The sequence below is a fragment of the Sus scrofa genome, chromosome 5 (genome assembly GCF_054392235.1).
Source record: "Sus scrofa isolate SSC_HxYL_T2T_F1_AM1 chromosome 5, Sscrofa_HxYL_maternal_Yorkshire_Landrace_v2.0, whole genome shotgun sequence".
In the NCBI taxonomy this organism is placed as follows: domain Eukaryota; kingdom Metazoa; phylum Chordata; class Mammalia; order Artiodactyla; family Suidae; genus Sus; species Sus scrofa.
Window position 1 is genome coordinate 53,967,268 of NC_139387.1, and position 24,675 is coordinate 53,991,942.

Consider the following 24,675-nt stretch of genomic DNA (forward strand, 5'->3'; position numbering starts at 1 on the left):
GTATGACTCTCAGCGTAAAATAAATGGACTTTTTATTCAGGGGATTCTTACCCAAACTCCGAATACACCAAAGGCACAGAGCTACTCAGGTGATGGCTGTGTGCCCGTGCGCATGCGTGTGCGCACTGTTTAACCCCGCCCCCTACCTGTTCTGGCGAGGTTTAGGGTTGAGGGGGAGGTCGGTCCTTGAGATACATCTAGCCTAGTGTATCTACTAAATTAACACTTATGGATTGATTCAGACTCTGTCTTGTGTGTGTGCCTACAGTGACCAGATCATCCCAGTTTGCCTGCTGCTTTCCCAGTGCAATTACTGCTATTCCCCTCTCTTGGGAACCCCTCTAGTTTTGGGCAAACTGGGACAGTCAGTCACCCCTACTTTCATGGACAAACTGAAGCTTTTCTTTCGATTTTGTTTCTTCTTCAGTTATATGAGGCAAAAAAAAAAAAAGAAGATAAATTTCTTCCTTTGTAATTTGTGATTTGGTGGGGGGCGGGGGGGTGATAGAATGTATGCACAATTTTAACTACTTATGACTAGTTTTATGTAAATACAAGTGATTTTAGAATGATTTTTGGTTTTACAGAAAAGAAAAAAATCCAGTTCAACTTGACGATGAAGGAGGCAGGACGTTTTTACGGGTCCTCATTCATCTGATCATGCATGACTACCCTCCTTTGCTGTCAGGAGCCCTGCAGCTGCTGTTCAAGCACTTCAGCCAGAGAGCGGAAGTTTTACAGGCCTTTAAACAGGTGAGATGGAGTAGCCCTTGGTGGTTCCATGGTGAAGGCTCTGAAAGATTGTTTATAACATCCACCGTGACCTCATGGTTGCAGAGTTAATGAGACTGTGCAGCTTTTTCCTGGGGACACTTTCTATTTTTAAAGATAGATGTAGCCTTGTCTTAAGTCAAGACATGATCTAGTTTAGAAAGAGTTTCCCACAAGTGATTTTTGAGTTAATATCTTTAATATTAAACGACAGCACTGAGATTTAAGGAGGCACTGGGGGATAATACCATAGTACGAATTTTGTTGCCACTGCTGTTATTTCAACCAAAGATTTTACTGATACATTTGAGTAGGAAAAATGATAGCACTGAAATAAATGTTTTGTGATTGAAAAATGTATAAATCCTAAAGAAAGGAATAGTGAGGGAGCTAATCTTTTTCTTTGTTACCTTTGAATGACATCAGTTTTGAGATCATTAATGTGGAATATATCAGTATTTACATGTACTTCACTAATATTTATTTAATAGAGGATTGATCTTCATCAGAGTATGTTAAAATATAAAGAGTAATTATATAAGTCAAAGTATTCATATATTTGTAAATATTTCATAATACATGTAAATTATAATAAAAGTTTATTATATCATGAGGTTTAGACTGTATAAGTATTTTCTTCCACTTATTTTTATGTTTCTACCTCTTTTCAAACAGAGGGAGTCTCAGAAAAAAAATTTTAGCAGGAAAAGTAGAGTTAAGTTTCTTTTATACTAAATTACTCTTTAACACTTTGAAAAATTTGCTAGGGCACACTTTTTTATATATATAATTATTTATAACATGTGATTATATTGGGTGGAGTTCACAGGTACTTCATGTCAATTTTCATGGGCAATATATGACTAAAATATCCATAAATATTCTAGAAATGTTAAACTTCAGATGAAGGACAAATATATTAGAAGACTTAGGATTTTTGACCTAAGTAGGAATAAAGGAAGCTCCATCAGTAAATTAAGAATTGGATTTCTGTTTCCAGGTGCAGTTGCTGGTGTCCAATCAGGATGTGGATAACTACAAGCAAATCAAGGCAGACCTAGACCAGCTTCGACTAACTGTAGAAAAATCCGAGTTATGGGTTGAGAAGAACAGCAGCTATGAAAATGGAGAAATGGGTGAAAGTCAAGTAAAAGGTGGTGAAGAGCCAATTGAGGTTCGTTTTCAAGGTCTATTTTGAAATAATCCAAACAGTATCTTTTAAGTCAAAGCATAACATTTCCACCTGCCAAGTCAGTTAACCCCATAGACTTGTATTTTCATTAACTCTTGTCAGTTACTCCCACTTGTTACCTTATCTGCCTACTTTTCCACTCTTTCTCTTTCACAGTGTAAATCCTGTGATGCAGGACTCAGGACAAGAGGGAGTGAGGTGGAGAAAAAAGGAGTGCACCCTAAGCTTAGACCTGTAAAAAGAGGGGAATTTTTGTTTTTGCTATTTATCGTGGCTGATTATTGCCAACCTTTAAATCATTCCTTTCGTTATTGAATATTCTTTTTATTACTCAATGAATTTGCTACATTTATAGTTGTGCAATAACCATCACAATCCAGTTTTATAGGATTTCCATCCCACAACCCCAATATTCTTATAAATAGGTAGAAATACCTAAATGGAAGGAAAGTATTCTTTTTTTGTTGTTTTTAATAGGGTCGCACCCACGGCATGTGGAGGTTCCCAGGCTAAGGGTCAAATAGGAACTACAGCTGCCAGCCTACACCACAGCCACAGCAACGCCAGATCTGAGCTGCGTCTGTGACCTACACCACAGCTCACGGCAACACCGGATCCTTATCCCACTGAGCAAGGCCAGGGATCAAACCTGCAACCTGATGGCTCCAAGATGGATTCTTTTCTGCTGCGCCACCACAGGAACTCCAAGGAAAGTATTCTTTATTGCCAACATGAGAATCCCCTACATCTATGTTTGATCTAAAGAGCAGTAAGATGGTGATCATGTCTTCTGCTATATTGGTTTTAGTTTTCAGTGGGTTAATTAATTGCTCTTTTCACATTTAACTAAATGCTAAATACAAACTTTTAAGCACTGTTTTAGCAGACCAGTGTCAACCCCATAATTCAATAATGTATTAAGTTGCTTAAATACCTGTCTAATGTCTTAGTTATTTTAATCTGCAAGAATGTAAATTCTTTAGAGGGGTTTACCCACCTGGCTTTTCTGTTTGTTGGAATACTCAAAATATTTTGTTGTGAATGGTGATGAGTGGGAGATAATTAGTGGGAGTGGGAGGTAATTAGAGTCATCGAAATGCTGAAAATTCCAAAGGGAAGTTCAGTGGTGGGCACTACTTACTACTTGTCTCAGGACTAATTACCACTGGATCTGTACAAAATTTTTGGCTTAATCTTTTAGGGACTTTTTCTGTACATTTAAGTTACTTTCATGTAAGTTAGTGGAATATAAATTTCTACATCTTTTTTGTTGTTGTTGAAATAAAGTTCTTCCATAGCATATTTAGGAAATGAGAAAAATTAACATTTATTTAAATTTTCTGTATAACAACTCTTAGAGCAGACATTGTCATACATAGTATTATCTTTTAAAATGTGACAACAAATTTTGGAGATAGTTATAAAAATCACATTTCTTTGGATAAATAAACCGAAATTCAGAAAACTCAAGAATTTTCTCACTGTCAAGCAGCTCTATGTGTTTTCAATTCAGGTCTTTTTGATGGTAAGTTCCAGGCTTTTTAATATAAGATTGCACTTTCTGATAATTTCAAGTTATTAAGTGATGTATTATGCTTTCACAAGGTTAGAGTACTCTTTCTTTTACAAATTCATATTTTGTAAATATTCTAGGGGATAAATGTATTGTTGCTTTCCCTTTCAGAACATTTCACTCATTTTTTAAAAAAAATAGAGAACACCTCTAAACTTTAGGAAAATGCATTATCCTCTTTGTAAAAGTTTGCCCCCCGCCAGTCACCTAAAAGTGAAGGTGAGATGTTGCATAAAAATTGTTAATCATAGTCTACAGTTTAAGCTCCCAGTTGCGCAAAAGTGGAGAGAGAACCCCTATTACAGTGTACATTCATGGCATCCCTCTTGCAGTTAATAAACATTTCGTATGGTTGTGAGAAAGATGATGAATAAGTCATCTGAGGATAACATCTTATTAAAACTGCATTATATGTGGGCCGTAAAACTATTTTTCTAGGGACTTTAGAAAAATATAAGTCGATGAAGCTGGAAGGTATTTATTTATTTGTTGAGTCCAGGATTTACCAGTTCAGGAAATAGTAATAATTTTAGGTACTTAAAGTAGGAAGTGATTTCATACAAGAAATTAAATTTTTGAACAGTCTGGAGGAATGCAGTCTGGAGGCTGCCACTAGGCTATTGACATCAAGGTCAAACAATCATAGGTCAATTAGCTGTATCAGCTGCTGCCAGCACTGCTGCCCACCACCCCCCACTGACTCAGACCTTAGAAGCATGTGACCAGATAATAGTATCCTTAAACCTACTGGGATTTTCTTTTCAGCCCCTACAGCCACAGGAAGATGGACTTGAACAGATAGGGTATAGGTTCAAAGTATAGGTTTTGGAGTTAGACACCCTGAATTTGCCACTAAGTATATGTATGACTTTGGGCCACTTGTTTTAATTCTTTAAATTTTGTTTTCATTGTCTCTTCAATGGATTTAAGAATGGTAGTTAGCTCATAGGATTACTGTGAAGCCTAAATTAGCAATGTCTGTACATGTGGTGTGTCAGTTAACATGACATCAGTGGGAAAATATAAGCAACAACGTGACGTATTGCTTACCAACAAATCAAGAAGTTAGGCTCCAGCTTTAATTAATTTATTGTCTCAATGCAGTCTTCATGGACCAATGGCCTTGCTTCTGAGACTGATCTTTCTCATAGTTGCATCATGACAGCAATATCCTAAACATCATACTTCTGCACAATACCACCAAGAAAGAATATCTATGCTTTTCTGGGTCTTCTTTTTAGGAGCAAGTAAGCCTTTCCTAGGCACCCCTCAGTAGGTTCTAGCTCATGTCTCTTTGGACCACATGTTTACCTCTAGACCAACGGACTGTAAGATTAGCTTAGACTAATAAAAGATGTATCCCAGGCTAGGATACTCTCCCCGGAGCTTCATGGGGGAAGGACAAACAAAACCAAAACTCAAAGATTTTGAAACCACATTCCTGGTTACCAAAGGGGAAATGTGAGGCTGGAGGGATAAATTAGGGGGTTGGGATTGACATATACATGCTGCTATATATAAAATAGATAGGTAGCAAAGACCCACTGTATAGCATAGGGTAATCTCCTCAATACTGTGCAATAGCCTATATGGGAAAATAATCTGAAAAGGAATGGTTATATGTGTATGTACAACTGATTTACTTTGCTATACATCTGAAACCAACACAACTTTCTAAGTCAACTATACTCCAATAAAATTAAAAGAAAAAAAAAACACTGCTGGCAAAGAAGGAAGAAAGGTTGTTAGTGTGCAATCAACAGTGTCTGCTGAAAGTCTGTCAGTGAATTATTAGTTTTTATTGCAGCATGTTGTGCTCTTTACTCTGGTGAATACGAAACTATGAAATTTTACAAGATACTTGTCAAATGAAATATACTTGTAGGGTTATGAAGTCCATTTCCAATGTGATACCTGTTTTCTCTCTAAATAGCTCATTTAAGTGAGATAGTTCTTAAAACAAAACAAACTTTCTTGATGGAGAATTCAGTACCTCCTAAGGTAGCACATTCTGTTGAAATGAATGTATAGCTTCAGAAATGGAATATTACCAATAAGAAGTCCCTGTGGTCCATCCCTGAATCCCAGAGGAAATCACAATGACGAGTTTATGTTAATAATTTCCTTGCTCTTCTTAATGGTTTTGTGTATCTGTAATTCTAAAACATAAAAAAAAGAAAAGTATTTCATTTAGTCTGTTTTAGGTATGTTTTTGTTCTCACTCTTTGTTGTTGTGTTAGTAGTGACTTATTTTCTCTAATACGGATTATTACATTTTATGCACATGTTTGTCTAGTTAACTGTCAATGGGCATTTTCATTCTTTAAAGTTCTAGTGTTTTAAAAGAAAATTTGCTACCACAAGGTGCTTTAAAATCTTTTTAATGTCACCCTATACACCTGTTTAAGAGACCCTTCAGGATGTATATTTTGGTGTAAACATCTGTTGTGTTTACTTTTAACAAATAATGCCAGTTTTTTCCCAAAGACCAAGTGACACTCCCTCCAGAGTATAAAAGAGTTCCTGTGGTTTCCTGTCCTGGTGACTACTGGTTTTTTCACTTTTCCATTTTTTGATAATTAAGTGTGTTTGATACATTATCTCTGTTGTGATTTTCATTTTGCTCGATTACTTATGAGATTGAGCGTGTTTTTAAATCATTATTAAAGTATAGTTGATTTACAGTGTTTCTTCAAGTTCTCCTGTACAGCAAAGTGACCCAGTCACACACATTTCCTTGTGCTGTACAGTGAGCATGGTTTTGTATGTTTATTGGACATTTCACTTCCTCTTCCAGTTTAGATTAAGCTGAATTCTGTGTGGGCAGGTGGTTAGGTCCTACTAATTCATGTATACCTACTTCTAAGGTTAAAAATAATTTTTGTCTTCGAGTCATGATGATGCTGTTTAAGTTCAAAGTTGAATACGATCTTTTCATCTATTAGTTCTTTTTTTCTTACTTTATTGTGTTGGTAAGATTTTCCAGTACAGTGTTGAATAGATGTGGTGATGATGGGCATCCTTGTTTTGGTTCTTATTTTAAAGGGAATTCTTTTGCTATTTCACTATTACACATAATGTTTATTTTACATTTTTGATAGATACCCTTTATCAATTGAGGAAATTCCCTTCTGTTCTTTGCTAATTTTTTACCATGAATGGTTATTGACTTTAGTTACATGCAATTTATATATCTATCAAGATTACATTATTTTTAGTTAATTTTAATTTGCTAATTTTATTATGAATCATAAATAGAGTGTCTACTGTAATGACCTTGCATTCTAGAATAAATGTATTTTGGTGATATATTTTATGTCGCTACATCCAGTTTGCTAGTATTTTATTTAGGTTTTTACATCTGTGTTGTCAGTGAGATTGGCCTCTAATTTTCCTCCCTTATACTATTCCTGTCAATTGTTGGTATCAAGGTTAGACTAATTCCATAACAAAATGAGTTGCAGAATCTTCCCCTTTCTTTGGGTAGAATTGGAATTGTCTCTTTTGTGAATTCATGGTAGAACTTGTCTAAATCGGCCTGGGCCTTTGATTTAGTTTGTGGGAAGATTTTAACTAGTAATTAATTTTTTAAGCATTATAAATCCATTAAAATTTTCTATTTTGGGTCAGCTTGTTGTATATTATTCTAGCTATCTAATTTAGTCTACAAATTTATTCATCTTTCATTATCTTTTAAAATTTCTGAAATATCTGTAGTTTCATACCTCTTTTTAATTCTTTTCTTCTTTTCCTCTTTAGGTTTCACTCTGTGTTGTAGAGTTCTATGGGTTTCGACAAATGCATAATGTCAGGCACAGTCTCACCAGAGCTGTACATATTTTATTCATCCTTTTAAACAAATCTATTTTTGGCTTCGTTGAACTTCTGGGTTTGTTTGCTATTTCATTATATTTATTCTCCTATACCCTAGCCTTTTATGTTGACACACTTTTCAGACTTTAAAAAAGTTAACGATATAATTTCCTTCTAAGGAGCTGCATTCCACAAATTTTGACACATGGTATTTTTATTATTGTTCATTACTAGATATTGAAATTTTTGTTATGACTTCTTCTTTGGCCCAGAATAGTTACTTGGGATTGAATTTTTATTTTCATTAAAAATTTTTTTTTAAGTTTTTGGCCACACCCACAGCATGTGGACATTCCTGGGCCAGGGATTGAATCCATGCTGCAGCAGTGACCTGAACCACTGAGGATGATAGTGCTGGATCTTTAACCCACTCTGCCACGAGAGAATTCCAGAAGTGAGTTTTTAAATTTCTAAGTATGCTGGCAAAATTTACCTTTTTTATTACTGAATTCTTTTTTTTTATTTTTAATTTTTTTTTTTTGCTTTTTAGGGCCACCCCTGTGGCCTGTGGAAAATCTTATTCTAGAGATTGACTCAGAGCTGCAGCTGCTGGCCTCACAGCAATGCAGGATCCTTAACCCACTGAGCAAGGCCAGGGATCTAAACTGTGTCCTCGTGGATATTAGTTGGGTTTGTTACCACAGAGCCACAATGAGAACTCCTGTTATTGAATTCTTAATTAATTATCTTGTAGCAAGAGAATGTGGTTATGACATCAGTTCTCCACAATTTGTTGAGACTTGCTTTTGCTTTTCTGTTCTCTTATAACTTCAGGTTTTATAAATATTTCATGTGGGCTTGAAAAGAATGTGAATAGATATAGGAATCCTAATACATAGCTTGTAAATCGAGTTTACTAATTGTGTCTAAATCATCTATCTACTTACTAATGTTTTTGTTTTCTTGATGTTACCAATAACTGAGAGAGGGTTGTTGACATTTCCCACTCAGTGGGTTTATCACTTTCCCCTGTAGTTCTGTTAACTTTTGCTCTATATGTTTTAAGGCTGTTTTCTTAGAAGCCTATAAATTTAAAATTATTATTATTATTATTATTTTAATGGCTATAACCGTGGCATATGGAAGTTCCTGGGCCAGGGATTGAATCTGAACCGCAGCTATGATCTGTGATGCAGCTGTGGCAATGCTGGATCCTTTAACCCACTGCACCAGGCTGGGAATTGGGGCCAGGGATCGTACCCATGCCTCCACACCTGAGCCACCTGCAGTCTGATTCTTAACCCACTGTGCCACAGTGGGAACTCCTAAAATTACTTTAAATTGGGAATCAAAACCTTTAATCAGTTGAGAGTTATTTTCTTCTACTTCTATTTTTTTTTTTTTTTTTTGTCTTTTGTTGTTGTTGCTGTTGTTGCTATTTCTTGGGCCGCTCCCACGGCATACGGAGGTTCCCAGGCCAGGGGTCGAATCGGAGCTCTAGCCACCGGCCTACGCCAGAGCCATAGCAACGCGGGATCCGAGCCGCGTCTGCAACCTACGCCACAGCTCACGGCAACGCCGGATCGTTAACCCACTGAGCAAGGGCAGGGACCGAACCCGCCACCTCATGGTTCCTAGTCGGATTCGTTAACCACTGCGCCATGACGGGAACTCCATTTTCTTCTACTTCTGATGATATTGTTCTGTGTCTCCTGGATGCTGTTGCTACTGTTGAGAAGATTGCTATGTGTTGAATAGTGATGCTTTAATTCTGATTTTTTTTTTGACGTTTTACAAGTTTATTAAAGTGAAAGTACATTTTCTTTTTTTTTTTTTTTTGCAGAATGAAATACATACATTTACACACAATTACATTCACACAGATTATTATAACATGGATCTTAAGAAACATATTAAGTGACTCCCACTGGAGAAGTGGAATGGAAAATATGCTGAGACAAATAGGAAATTTATTCTATACTTTATCCCAATTTTATGGCTTTCATCTTTACTACTTAGTTTTATCTATTACATTCCAATTTTTCTTTAAAAATTAGCATTATATTAAATTGTTATATTATGCAACTAAAATTTATAAAGAAGAAAGCCTTATATACCATTAAATATTTTATATAGCATAGTAAAAAGAATAACTGGTAAGCATAACAAAAATAATACACCTTCTGAAAATAAGTAAAATATAAAATGCATAAGTTGGTTAAAAAACAGTGTAACTATATAAATATGTCCTCACAATTTGTTCCATCTCATTGATTCTTCAATACAGGCATTACACCATTCTAGGTGATGTGATAAACAAGACATTATAGACTTTACATTGTACCATGGAGAGAAATGGTTATTAATAATACAATTGTAGGAGTTCCCGTCGTGGCACAGTGGTTAACGAATCCGACTAGGAACCATGAGGTGGCGGGTTCGGTCCCTGCCCTTGCTCAGTGGGTTAACAATCTGGCGTTGCTGTGAGCTGTGGTGTAGGTTGCAGACGCGGCTCGGATCCCGCGTTGCTGTGGCTCTGGTGTAGGCCGGTGGCTACAGCTCCGATTGGACTCCTAGCCTGGGAACCTCCATATGCCGTGGGAGCGGCCCAAGAAATAGCAAAAAGACAAAAAGGAAAAAAAAAACAAACAAACAATTGTAGAGCTGTATTATTTAATTGTACAGTGGCATTATTTAATTATAATTATCATAAGTTCTTTGATGGAGAGGAAATAAGAATCAGATCTAAGAAGACTTTAGCATTCCAAGAATGATGTCAAATGACCCCCTTCATGGTGGATTACGCACTTATTTACTATGAGATATATTTCTTCTCCAGAGATTCCTTGTTTGTGTATCAATTGTAGATTTTTGGTTTGCAGTTATTCTGAAGTTTTGATGTAAGAGTCTATATGTATATGAGATTGTTTTAAGTTGTTCTCTTAATTGCAAGTTCATCTCCAGTGTCCTGCATTTGTACCCACCTTTTCTCATGATTTCTGATTTTGATGGTATAATTGTGCATGGATGATTTCGTATCTTTACTGTATATATACCTTTACTGGTGAGCCTTGTCGTTTGTGGAATTTTTGTTTCCTGTTGCTGATCTTTTCTTTCCTGCCTAGAGAAGTTCCTTTAGTATTTGTTGTAGGGCTGGTTTAGTGTTGCTGAATTCTCTTAGCTTTTGCTTATCTGAGAAGGTTTTGATTTCTCCTTCAAATCTGAATGAGAGCCTTGCTGGGTAGATTAATCTTGGTTGGAGGTTTTTTCCTTTCATCACGTTAAGTATATCATGCCACTCTCTTCTGGCCTGCAGAGTTTCTGCTGAAAAATCTGCCAATAACCTTATTGGGGTTCCCTTGTATGTTACTTGTTTCTTTTCCCTAGCTGCTTTCAAGATTTTCTCTTTGTCTTTATTTTTGGTCAGTTTTATTATTATGTGTCTCGGTGTGTTCCTCCTTGGGTTTATTTTATATGGTACTCGTTGTGCCTCCTGGATTTGAGTGAGTGGTTCCTTTCCCATGTTAGGGAAATTTTCAGCTATTATCTCTTGGAATATTTTTTCTGTCCCCTTCTCTCTCTCTTCTCCTTCTGGCACCTCTATAATACGGATGTTGGTGTGTTTAACATTGTCCCAGAGTTCCCTGGGACTCTCTTCATTTTTTTTCAATCTTTTTTCTCTTTTCTGTTCTGCATCCATAATTTCCACTAATCTGTCCTCCACCTCGCTTATTTGTTCTTCTGCCTCCTGTATTCTGCTGTTAGCTGCTTCTAGTGAATTTTTTATTTGTTACTGTATTTTGCATCTCTTCTTGTTGAAGTTTTAGCTCTTGTATCTCTTTGGTCAGTGTTTCCTGTAAGTTATCCATCTTTGCCTCCAGTTTCTTTCCAATGTCTTGCATCATCTTCAGCATCGACAGTCTAAAGTCTTTTTCCTGGAGGCTGAGAATCTCCTCATTGCTTAGCTGATTTTCTGGGGTTTTTCCTTTCTCCCTCATCTGAGTTATAGTTCTCTGTCTTTTCATTTTTGTAGGTTTTTGGTGTGGTGACCTTTTTATAGATAATAGATCTGTAGCCTCTCTTACTTCTGGTGTCTGCCCCCCTTGTGGCTGAAGTTGGTATGGGGGACTTGCTGTAGGCTTCCTGATGGGAGGGGCTAATGCCTGCCCACTGGTAGGTGGAGCCGATTCTAATCCCTCTGGTGGGTGGGGCTTAGTCTCTGGATGGGATTAGGGGCTGCTGTGTGCCTGAGGGGTCTTTAGGTAGCCTGTTTACTGAGGGGTGGAGCTGTGATCCCACCTGGGTTGTTGTTTGTCCTGGGGCTTCTCAGCACTGACTGATGCCTGGGGCCAGATTTTCCCAAAATGGCCACCTCCAGAGAAAGGCAACTGCTGAATATTCCCGAGAGCTTTGCCTTCAATGTCCTTCTCTCACAACAAGCCACATTCACCCCTGTTTTCCCATGATGTCCTCCAAGAACTGCAGTCAGGTTTGACCCAAGATTCCTATGGAGACTTTGCTTTGCCCTGGGACCCAGTGCATGTGAAAGACTGTGTGTGCCTTTTAAGAATGAGGTCTCCGTTTCCCCCAGTCCTGTGGAGCTCCTGCGCACAAGCCCCGCTGGCCTTCAATGCCAGATGCTCCAGGGGCTCTTTCTCCCAGTGCCAGATCCCTACACGTGAAGGTTTGATGTGGGGCTCAGAACTCTTACTCCTGTAGATGAGTCTCTGTGAGCCAGTTAGTTTTCAGTCTGTGGAGCTTCCCACCCTGGAGATATGGGGTTGTTTATATCACGAAATCACCCCTCCTACCTGTGGATGTGGGCTCCTCTTTTTCTTCTGGAGTAGGGTATGGGTTTCTGGTCCATTTGGATGGCGATTGCTCAGTCTTTAGTTGTGAATTTTGTTGTTTTTAGGAGAGAAGTTGAGCTCCAGTCCTTCTATTCTGCCATCTTCTAATTCTGATTTTAAAACTCATTAAATGTTTGTTAAATCTTATTATTGCCTCCATATCTAGTAGTTTTCTTTTTATATTTTCCTTACGTGGGGCTTTGTGTTGAATCTGAATAACTTCTTTACACTGGACTGAGTCACTCTTCAGCTGTGTCTTATTTGCAGTTAACTTTACCTACTGACTTTTAATTTCAGCCATTGTACTTTTTCATACCTGCAATTTGATTTAAAAATATTTTGGTCATTTCTGACCTTCTTTTATTGCTTTCTAATTTTTTTGATCCCATGTGGCTATTTTATAGCCTGTATGTAACACTAATTCCTAAATCTGAAGTACTTGGGAGTTTATGCTTCTTACTCATGTTGTTTATTTCTTTATATGTTTGTCTTTGATTATGTGCTCATACCTTTTTTTAGCAGACCTTGTTTTAGAGTGGTTTTTGGTTTAGAGAAAAATGGCACAGAAATGTACAGCGAATTCCTGTATATCCCTTCCTCCTCTCCCCTCATTTTTCTGTTATTAACATCTTGCAATTATGTGGTACATTTGTCAGAGTTCCCGCTGTGGCACAGTAGGTTCAGGATCTGGCGTTGTCTCTGCAGCAGCTTCTGTCGCTGCTTTGGCGCAGGTTCTACCCCTGACCTGGTGCAGTGGGTTAAGGATCTGGCATTGCTGCAGCTGCGGTGTAAGTCCCAGCTACAGCTCAATCCCTGGGCCAGGAATTTCCATATGCTGCAGGTGCAGCAAAAAACAAAAAAAGCAAAAAAACCGTAGTATATTTGTTGCAGTTGATGAGCCAGTACTGATCATTATTATGAACTAAAGTTCACAGTTTATTTTAGATTTCTTTTTGTGTTGTATGATTTTGTGAGTTTTAACAAATCTATAATGCTAGGTATAGTATCATATAGAATAGTTTCATTGCCGTAAGATTCATCTCTGCTTCTCCTATTTTTCCTTCCTTTGGGAATCCCTGAGCCCCTGAGGAACCTGTGATCTTTTTACTGTTTCATATAATTTTTGTCTTCTCCAGAATGTAGTTGGAATCAGACAGTATATAGATTTTTTCAGACTGGCTTCTTTCATTTAACAATATGCATTTTCATTTGGCAATATGTTCTTCCATGTCCTTTTATAACTTACTAACACATTTCCTGTTATCACTGAATAATATTTCATTGTCTCGGAGTTCCCGTTGTGGCTAAGTGGTTAATGAATCTGAGTAGGAACCATGAGGTTACAGGTTCGATCCCTGGCCTTACTCTGTGGATTAAGGATCCAGCATTGCCGTGAGCTGTGATGTAGGTTGCAGACACAGCTTGGATCCCTCATTGCTTGGCTGTGGCGTAGGCTGGTGGCTACCACTCCAATTAGACCCCTAGCCGGGGAACCTCCATATGCCATAGGTGCAGCCCTAGCAAAGACAAAACAACAACAACACCAAAAAAACCTTCATTGGCTGGATACACTACAGTTTGTTTATCCTAATTCACCGATTGAAGGACCTCTTGATTGCTTCCAATTTTTGGCTATTATGAATAAAGCTGATTTAAATATTTGAGTGTAGGTTTTGAGTTCGTATCTTTTCTTTCTCTTGTTATATACATGTTTTACTTTTATTGGAGTATAGTTGACTTACAGTGTTGTTAGTTTCAGGTGTACAGCAGAGTGAATCAGTTATGCATATACATATATCCATTCCTTTTCAGATTCTTTTCCCATATAGGTTATTGCACAGTATTGAGTAAATTTCCTTATCTTTTTGGCTTTGGACTTGGGGGTAGAAAACCATCGTGTTCTCCTCCTTAGGGTATTTGTGATTGCCTTGCCTGTGGCCAGGGGGCGCTGTGAGCCTGAGACCATGTTGCTCCCTTCCCACACACCTGTCTGGAGGCAGCAGTCTGGGTTTAGCTCCCCAAGCTTGATGCTAGCTAAAAGCTGACTTGTATCTCCAGGTTGCAGAGCTAGAACTGTCGGCATTTGCCTTCAGGGAAATGTGTCCTGTTGCTCTGAAGCTTGCAACTCTCTGATTAGGTTTCAGGCTACCCTTTTTCCCTTCACAGATGGAGGATGGGGTCTTTTGGAGTTGTCTTTAATTTCTGGTGAGCCCAGAAATGTACTTAGGTTCTATATTGAGGATCCAGTTTTATAATAGGAGAGCCATTTACAAATTTAAATTTGCTCTCATTGCAGAAGTCCTTGGGAATGTGGTGGTTTTTTTTTTTTTTTTTTTTGGATTGTGTTTACTTAGATATTTAGTAATCAAGAAAATGTGTTATGAATTTAAGATTTCTTGGAACTTTATGTGTGAATTCCTCTGAGGCTTGTGTTTAAATCCAGAGAAGATTTCATTTGCCTCACAAGGGCACTTTGCGTTACTACATTTTGTAACCATGTTAAACAAAGTTTTTGGCTTGGAAATGTTGGGGCCCTTTTATTAGTGGGGATTCTAGTCTCAAAGGGGAGTGAAAGTGGACTTGTCTTTATATGTTGGAGCTCAAGAGAATTTTTCTCGCTTTTCTGGCTTTGACCAAGCCAAGACTGGACTCTTCTGTGGGCCACGTTTTTCCCTGGTTTATCTCTGTGGGTGTCTCCTTTAGGTGTTGCTGATTGTGATTGTAAGACAGGTCTCTGGTCAAACCTTTCGTCTTCCTTGGGATCCAGGCTTTGTTTTCTTTTCTTCTGTGTGTGTGTGTGTGTGTGTGTGTGTGTGTGTGTGAGAGAGAGAGAGAGAGAGAGAGACAGACAGACAGACAGACAGACAGACAGGTTAATACTCAGTTTTTGGTTATCAGCTTAGCTGATGCCCTCAGGACCAACAGTGAGTCAGTCCTTGGTTACTGCTGGGAAATTTCATCTGTTTTTCCGGTTTCCAGCTTCCATTTACTTCTTTCTCTTTACTAAAGAAAGATAGCTTAAATATTTTATGTATTACTTCTGGGTGCTGTGTAGTCAGAGGGGTTTCTCTGCACTTCTACTTACATCAACTATTTCTATATTTGACAGTTCTTTTTTTTTTTTCTTTTGGCATTTTTTGATTCGTTTGAAACCTTTTTTTTTAATGGCCACAACTCTGGCATATGAAAGTTCCCAGGACAGGGGTCGAACTGGAGCTGCAGCTGCAGGCCTACACCACAGCCATGGCAACACTGGATCCAAGTCATGTCTGCAATCTACACTGCAGCTTGTGGCAACTCTGGATCCTTAGTCCACTGAGGGAGGCCAGTGATTAAACCCACATCCTCACAGAGGTTACATTGGGTCTTTAACCCACCAAGCCACAACAAGAACTCCTACATTTGACAGTTTTTAAAAGTAGAAAATTCTTGGAGTTCCCATCGTGGCTCAGTGGTAATGAATCTGACTAGGAACCATGAGCTTGTGGGTTTGATCCCAGGGCTTACTCAGTGGGTTAAGGATCCAGCATTGCCATGAGCTGCGGTGTAGATCGAAGGTGCAGCTTGGATCTGGTGTTGCTGTGGCTGTGGTGTAGGCTGACAGCTGTAGCTCCAATTTGACCCTAGCTTGGGAGCTTCCATATGCCATGGGTGCAGCCCTAAAAAGACAAAAAAAAAAAGTAGAAAATGCTTCTTCTTTATCTTGAGCCTTGTGTCTATCCTTGTAATGTCTGTTTCCTGATGCTGGGTTTGAGGCAATGTGGACCGTATCTGAACCTTCTCTACCTGATTTGCTGTCATGTTTCTCTAGAGTACGATCCTTCTTTTGAACATTCTACTTAAAGTACAATTTCATCCCTTTACCATCATGCTTCCCTGCCCTTCTGCACACCTGAATTTCTCATTTCCTCCCTCTCTTCTCCTTCCTTCCTTCCTCACTCCCTTTCCTTCTTTCTTTCTTCTTTTTGACCATGCCCATGGCATGCAGAAGTTTCTGGGCCAGAGATCAAACCCGAGCCACAGTAATGACAACACTGAATTCCCTAACTGCTAGGTCATCAGGGAACTCTCTGATTTCCTTTCTTAAAGTTTGACATCTAGAATCAAAGTTAATATTTAAGATACGGTTCTTGTCCTCAAAGAATGAACACATAGACTCATACACAGATGACAAACATATGATTAAATATTGAACTGTCGTAGTACAGAAAAGGGAGACGTCATTGTGAGCTTGACCTCTTGGAGAAGTCTTCACTGTTTTTTGTTTTTTTTTTTTTGGTTTTTTTTTTTGGCCGTGCCCATAGCGTTTGGAAGTTCCCAGGCCAGGGCCAGGGATTGAACCCATACCATAGCAGTGACAACACTGGATCCTAACCTGCCACACCATAAGGGAACTCCAAGGCTTCACTGTTTTGAAAGATTAGGAGGATTTCATGAGCTAGTGATTCAAGAATAATGACAAGAGAAGTTCAGCAAGAATAAGTGATTTGTTTTGAAGTAGCGGGAAATTGGGAGCTGTAGAAGGTTTTGGGAAAGGGCGGTAAGTATACTATCTCAGAAATTTTAGTCCAGCAGAATTCAGGATGGCTCAGCAGAACAAGAGACTGAAGGTGGGGGATTGGTTGGGAGCCTCTTGCCTAATTCAGGTGTGAGGTTAGGTAGACACGAACAAGGGAGGCGGCAATGGAAATGTACTTACGTAAATGGGTTGAAAAGCCAGGAGAATGGTACATTTATAATAGATTAACATAAGGAGAAAAAGTGAGAAACTACAAAGTCACTAACTTGTACACAGCCAAATAATCTCCATTGTGTCATAAACCACCTGCCAAAGAGAGTGACAATTTATTGTAAACAGGATAAAATATATCACAATATCAATGGAAACAGCCAGTAGCAGGCAGCCTGCACTCTGGCAGGCCAATCCAGATAATAATCCTTTGTTGTTTAGTAAATCTCTACAAAGGCGCTAAACACAGGATGATTAGCATTGTTTTAAAAGAGCTCATAATGGTCTAACTTTGTGCCTGCTTAGATATCAGAAGACCAGATAACAGTCATGTGAGCCCTCATCTTAGTAATAAATGTTTCCAGTAACATCAAAGTATGATTTTTTTTTTCCCCTCTGTGGTAAGTTCTGTTTACTCGGGGTAATAAATGTGAATTGATAATCCAACAAATCTCAGCATATGGTCTGAAATTATCCCATTACCTTATATAGACAGGGAGGAGGGTTGGGTGGATTTGGTCATCCCGTAAGCCCATGGCATCCCTAGTACTTATGAGCTTTCTTACCTACTGTATCTTACAGGCTTTCCCTTTATTAACTTAACTGCCAGGGCATTAAAAGACTACAGCATCACTGCTGAAAGCTGAAAGGCTAGAGTGTAACAAGTGGACAGTCTCCGTAGCATTACTGAGCATTACTGATTCATCACATTCAAATACATGTTGACTTCTGAATATAGGAAGAAGCGATTAATTCAGAAAACCATATCCCAGTGGGTTAAGTAAGGCTTGCCCTTGATGGTCATCCACCTCTTTGTTAAGAGTTGAGAAGCAGGGCATGTGGGCAGCACAGCACTTCTAAGAGAAGTTCCCACTGGTGTTAAATAGTCTGATTGTTGTTCAGTTTTCCTCACAATGACTGTGCTTCTGTGTCTATATATCTATACCTATCTCCACGTCTATCTATCGACCTGTGGGGTTGCCTGCTTCCTTAAAAAAACTAACTTATACTCTCTCTGATCTAAAGTCTGATGTTCAAACCATCTGTCTCATTTTTACTTCAAGGATTAATTTTTCCTTTTCAGGGTTTCTGATGGATCCTTTTTCATATCCATGCATTTTGGATTCGTATCTACCTGTTTTCACTTCATGAGTTTTTATTCTTTGAATGGGCATGTGATGTAAGGGACAAAATTGACTGGAAGGTGTCCTTGGGGGCTCACTCTGGGTTGCCTGTATAACAGGCTGGCTGGCTGTTTGCAGAGTTGGGGGTGGGATGGAGGTGGGGGGTGGGGGTAGCATCATCTCTCCTAAGAGGCTGTGCACTGATTTGGCTTCTCACGGGACCTGTGGCTTCTGCTTCTCAGCAGGAGCAGGCTCAATTCTCTGGGTCCCCTAGCTGGTGTTTCTGATCAATTCCTACAAATAGCAGGCATTTCAGTCCAGACTGCCAAGAAGTTTTGTGTCCATTCATTGATCTGTTACTCTCAAACTGGCCCTGGGAGAAGTTACTATGAGGTGGGGGTTGGGAGTGGTTACTCAGAAACATAGACCCGTGCTGGTGTCCAGTGGAGCAGCCACCCCTCTGTGGGATGATGGAAGGGTGGGGACACGTGCCTTTTCTTCTTTTGCCAACCCTTGGCTTGTTGCTCCCCCTTTCTCAGTAAAGCTCTCCTGAAATCTGTGCCCGGTGATGCTGAAGGGTCATTCTGAGCAAGGGACGGCCATGGCAGGGTCCATCGGGTGTGATAGATGTTATTCCTCATTTTATCTCTATGATTATTTTCAACATGCTTACATTTAAAAGTCCTTTCAGAAGATTTCTTGATCGTTTGCATTCCAGGGGAAATAATACAATCTCCGTGTTGTTTTTTTCTGTGATCTCATCTAGCATGAACTCTCCGCACAGGCATTTGATTTTTTGTCTGCAGATTTATCTTACTGAGAGAATGAATTTAATTCCTTCCTTCCCTGCTTTGCTTTTTTTTCTGTTTCTTTCTAGGTGCCTCTTCCTCATCTGACGTTTTTTCTCTCACCTCCACATCCTATTACTCTTAAGAGCAAAAACCGGTTTCCATTCTTTGCCGACCACTTCTGATCTTTTTTCTTTGATGAAGCAAGCAGGCAAGGAAGGCCGATCCCTCTAGGAAGATATCTTGAAAGAAAATTGTGCTTTCCCAAGTGTTAGTCCTTTGATTCCGCACAGCAGGGAAATAGTTCTCTATAAACTTGGTTTCTTCAGCAAAACTTATGATCGACTAACTGACTCTTGGCAAAAGTAACTGGTAGGATGTCTCACCTTCACAGCTTGGGGCAGAACGTCAGAAAGTCCCCGTGAGTTTCAGATAGCATCTGAGTCTGAATCCCTATGGGATCTGACCAGTGAATGACACTGTGGTAATTGCGTGGAGAGCATTATTTATTCATTTTGGAGAGTGCTTGCCTGAATTTTCCTTTTGTGGAATTTGTTTTCTTGTCTCCATTTTCTGTTTTTGCCCTTGACTTTCTTGCATATTTATTTTGCCTGTTTCATATCACATTACACATTCCTGTCCTTTATGTCTGAGCCGATTCTACTAAAGGTGATTGCTTTACATGAGTATCTTGTAATAAGGCAAAACATGCATTCTGAAAACTAATGTTTGGCATTGAGCCAGTTGCTCCTTCTCCACATCCTCATTCTTTTTGGTTGTAATGCAGATTATTAAGTGTCATGCTTCAACCTCCTGAATTTGCTTCTTTGCGTTATCGTTCCACCATAAAAATTTTTCCCCATTTGTCTTCTGGCCTCCATTTAAAATTAATGCCATTTTAGCATAAACTTAACATTTTACTTCATGTTATAAAGGACTGTTACTGTTTTATGTATTTATTTTTCACTTGCCATTGTTTCTTAATTTAATATAAGCTGGTAGCAAGGAATCTGAGTTTATGTTTTTTTTTCCTCAGGTGGCTTACAGGGAAATTATAGACATTGATTCATAGATCAGAGCATCCATATGTCCCTGGACCAGGAAGCCACATTTCTGTAGTGATTGCATGCAGAAGAGGATGTCTGAGAGAAGGGGCTGAGGAGTTTCTGTTGTGACTCAGTGGGAACGAATCCTACTAGTATTTGTGAGGATGGGCGTTCAATCCCTGGCCTTGCTTAGTGGGGTAAGGATCTGGCATTGCCACGAGCTGCACTGTAGGTTGCAGACATAGCTTGGATCTGGTCTACAGATCCTATGGCTGTGGTGTAGGCCAGCCATTGTAGCTCCAATTTGACCCCTAGCCTGGGAACCTCCATATGCCACCAGTGCAGCCCTTAGAAAGAAAGAAAGAAAGAAAGAAAGGAAGGAAGGAAGGAAGAAAGAAAGAAAGAAAGAAAGAAAGAAAGGAAGGAAGGAAGGAAGGAAGGAAGGAAGAAAGAAAGAAAGGAAGGAAGGAAGGAAGGAAGGAAGGAAAGAAGGAAGGAAGGAAGAAAAAAAAGAAAAGAAAAGAAAAGAAAAATAAAAGAGAGAAAGAAGGGACTGATTCCTTCCCCTCACCCCCTGTACATACAGTCCCCCTTCTCTCAGGCACATTAGGCTGTGCTCTAAGGTGACCATGACTAGGGACACATTCTTCACATCACATGAGGTCCAGACACAGCCTCTAAGGGCTCTGGTACAGCACCGTTTTCATTTCCTGGACAGTGCTCTGTTACTCTTTGTCACCCTGTAGACCAAAGGATCCCTTATCCTTTCTACAGTTTATATAACACTGATGAGAATCATATACAAAAGTATAATAGAATAGAAGATTACAGAAGGTATTCTAGAAAAAGTATTGTACATTGCTGTGCTATAGTGGGTTCCTGATGCACTCCTAGGGAGTCAGCTATTACTTTGCATTGAACATCAATACATTCCTTGTTTTACCCCTATCTCTTTAAGCAAAAAGATTGCATTCCAGTGGTACACTCTCTTTTGTTACCTTATTTATTAGAGATACAGACAGTCAAAGAAATTTAGGGTGTTTTCTAGGACATCTGATTAAACATCATCAAATACTAATTAAAATGGCATCTGGCATTCCCTTTGTGGCTTAGTGGATTAAGAACCTGACTAGTATCTGTGAGGATGCGGGTTCCATTTCTGGTCTTGCTCATTGGGTGAAGGATCCAACATTTCCACAAACTGTGGCATATGCCACAGATGTGGCTCAGATACAGTGTTGCTTTGACTGTGGTGTAAGCTGGCAGCTGCGGCTCTGATTCCATTCCTGGCCCAGGAACTTTCATATGCCACAGGTGCTTCTGGGAAAAAAAAAAAGGCATAAATGAATAGAAAAATGCCAATATTATATTTGTACTGGGACAAAAAGAAAGGAAAACAGGTTTGGAATAAGTGTAGGTGTATGCATTTACCCTCCAGGAGGCCAGGGATTTGTACCTGGATGGAGGGAAATCTGGAGGGAAGTTATCCGCCAGTACTGGTGGATGCAGCCTCTTCCCCGTACTGTGGATCCTGGGTCAATTCTTCAAGTAGCCTTAGGCACCAGCCAGGGAAGGAGAAACTGTCGACGGTGACCTCCATGACGGCCTGAATGAGCTTTACAGGCAAGATCAGATAAGTAGATCTAGGCTAATGTTAGGGTTTCTGCAACCCACTGGATATCATCCTAAATGGTTGGTATGTGATGCTACCCTTAGATGGAAGGGAGAAAAAAATACCTCATCCTCCCACAGTGAGGCTATCATTCAGTTATCTGGAGGAGGTGATATTTACTATGAAGAGCTTCAACTAAATTAGCATCTGGTTGGTCAGTCAAGTGTAAAAGGATATTAGATTTGTTTTCTTGTGTTTTGGAGGGATGTGGGGAGGGAAAGGAAGCATTTAACAACTGAAGTTGGGAGGAGGGTGACTGGTAAATGATGCCACTGATTCTGTTGAAAAGTAGTTACAGGAAGAGAAGTCTAGAGATATAGACGGTGAGCAGAATGCTTTGCAGTCTTGCTGACTTGAGGACACTGTGGAGGAAGGACATCTTTTAATTTGACTGGGGTGGGGACAAAAGGAAGACATGCACTGAGCTATTTTAATCTCACAGCTGGAGTCAACACGGGCAGTTCTACATTGTAGGCTTTGGAAACTTCTTTTTCTAAAAGCATGATTGCCCTTGTTTAAATTGAAGAGCTGGGTCCTCATTAATTTGTGCCAGTGTTTAGTTCACCATGTAATTCCTACAATATTATTTTCTTATATCATTTTTGCTATTGATATAAAAGATTTCCTTGTCTGATGCAAAATAAATTTGGGGGGTGATGCTGTGTTCAGAACCCATAATTGTTTAGGTATTCACTCTGGGTCTTTGCCTAGATCCATACTGTCCATCCAATTTCTAGACTCTTCTAGAAATTCCTAGGCCCTTCTAGACTCTTCAGAATATTAATTCTGAATATACTGCTTTTTTTTGTTGTTGCTTTTTTTCTCCTCCTTTTTTTTTTTATCAGTATGCACTATGCAATTAAAATTTAGCTGCTTCAATAAAATCACTTAACTAAGTGGTTCTCATATTCCATTAGAGGAAATAAATTCATGTTCTTCCAGATTATAGGGAACAGTTACAATAAAGTGCAATATTTTAGGAGTGTCATATTTATTCTTAATCACTGTTGTCAAAAGGATAATTTGGATATTTACTGTAGGCATAGCACTCTGTTCTCAGTGTTATGCATTTTCCCCCCCAAGCCTACTCAGCTCTGGGACTCCGCATAAATTACGCTTCTACATTTTGGGCCTTACTAATATTTTGTCATTAGAATGAAGCCAGGGCTTTGTAGATGTGGCCACTGACCTACGACCAAAGTTGAATAGGATATAGAAAAATAATCAATTGCTTCCCTTTCTGGAGGAAAACTCTTGGAACATCTTGGAGCATTTTGATATCAAAATAAGAAAACAAACCTAACTATAGTTATATAGTTTGCATATTTCTTAAGTTCCCCTGATTGCTGCTTTAGGATCATCCAGATGGTCTATGGGTTAATATCTTTGTTTGTTCAGTTTAATTACATTGAATTATTTTCTGAAATTAAAAAGAGCTGTTTTAGTGAATTCTCCAGTGTTACCTTTTTTTTGTTGACTGCTGGCAATTTTAAATTAAAATAATTTTTCTTCATAATTCCAATGCCTACAGAGTGTAGCATTGTCTGTATTTTCCCTTGGGCTGAACTAAAGAGCATAACTTTCTGTAATGTGGTACATCTTGCCTGAGATTACTTATCTTACAACAAGACAGTTGCTTTTTCTTCAGGTCATTGTTTGAAAAATAGACAAAAATATATCTGCCAAAGCTTTGGTTCAAAGCTTTTTTTTTTTTTTTTTTTTTTTTACAGTTGACATATATCAGAAAGATCTTTCCACCTTAGGAGCTCTGTCAATCTTTAGACGTGGTAATACTGTAATCCTGGCTTGGATTACAAATTTGGTTTTCTTTAATCTTTCTTCTCTTCCAGAAAAAAACATGAATATGGCCTTTTAAAATTCACCCTTCACCTTTGTGATCAGAAAAAAAGTTTAATTATACTTCTACTTTGCAATTTCTACTTTTCATCAATAAATTATTTTTGCTATCAAATAGAAAAGGCTCTGTTTGTCTCAGGCTCTGACCTGGACTCTCTTCTATCTAAATAGTTTCCATTCATATGAGCCCAGTGGCCCCTTCCCAGTAGAGTTTTACATTTTCTTCTACTACTTTTTAGGATTCACTTAGTGATTATTGTCTCATGAACTGTATCTCCCATTCTTTTTTTCTTTTATTAACCTGGGGTGGAGATTGGATTGCCTTCCTAGGACTTATTAGCACAGATGACACAACCCTGGAAGGTAACAGTAACATTTTGAATACTTTCAATGTTTTTTTTTTTTTCGTGCATAATTATTAGTTTATTTATTTATTTTTTATTTTATTTTCCCACTGCACAGCGAGGAGATCAAGTTATCCTTACATGTATACATTTTTTTCCCCACCCTTTGTTCTGTTGCAACATGAGTATCTAGACATAGTTCTCAATGCTACTCAGCAGGATCTCCTTGTAAATCTATTCTAAGTTGTATCTGATAACCCCAAGCTCCCGATCCCTCCCACTCCCTCCCTCTCCCATCAGGCAGCCACAAGTCTATTCTCCAAGTCCATGATTTTCTTTTCTGTGGAGATGCTCATTTGTGCTGTATATTAGACTCCAGTTATAAGTGATATCACATGGTGTTTGTCTTTGTCTTTCTCATTTCACTCAGTATGAGATTCTCTAGTTCCATCCATGTTGCTGCAAATGGCATTATGTCATTCTTTTTTATGGCTGAGTGGTATTCCATTGTGTATATATACCACATCTTCCGAATCCAATCATCTGTTGATGGACATTTGGGTTGTTTCCATGTCCTGGCTATTGTGAATAGTGCTGCAATGAACATGTGGTGCATGTGTCTCTTTTAAGTAGAGTTTTGTCCAGATATATGCCCAAGAGTGGGATTGCGGGGTCATATGGAAGTTCTATGTATAGGTTCCTAAGGTATCTCCAAACTGTTCTCCATAGTGGTTGTACCAGTTTACATTCCCACCAAGAGTGCAGGAGGGTTCCCTTTTCTCCACAGCCCCTCCAGCACTTGTTATTTGTGGGCTTATGAATGATGGCCATTCTGACTGGTGTGAGGTGGTATCTCGTGGTAGTTTTGATTTGCATTTCTCTTATAATCAGCGATGTTGAGCATTTTTTCATACTT

The 24,675-nt window shown here is 38.8% G+C and overlaps 1 protein-coding gene across 2 annotated transcripts in view; it reads left to right on the top strand.

Annotated features, from left to right (window-relative positions):
• Positions 1 to 24,675, top strand: part of ITPR2 (inositol 1,4,5-trisphosphate receptor type 2) — a 529,852-nt gene that overhangs the window by 215,559 nt on the left and 289,618 nt on the right. For both annotated transcript variants that reach the window (XM_021092919.2, XM_084956514.1), the window contains 2 exons: positions 588 to 753; positions 1,772 to 1,945. In XM_021092919.2, the coding sequence (XP_020948578.2) occupies positions 588 to 753; positions 1,772 to 1,945 (340 nt within the window). The remainder of the gene's footprint in view (positions 1 to 587; positions 754 to 1,771; positions 1,946 to 24,675) is intronic.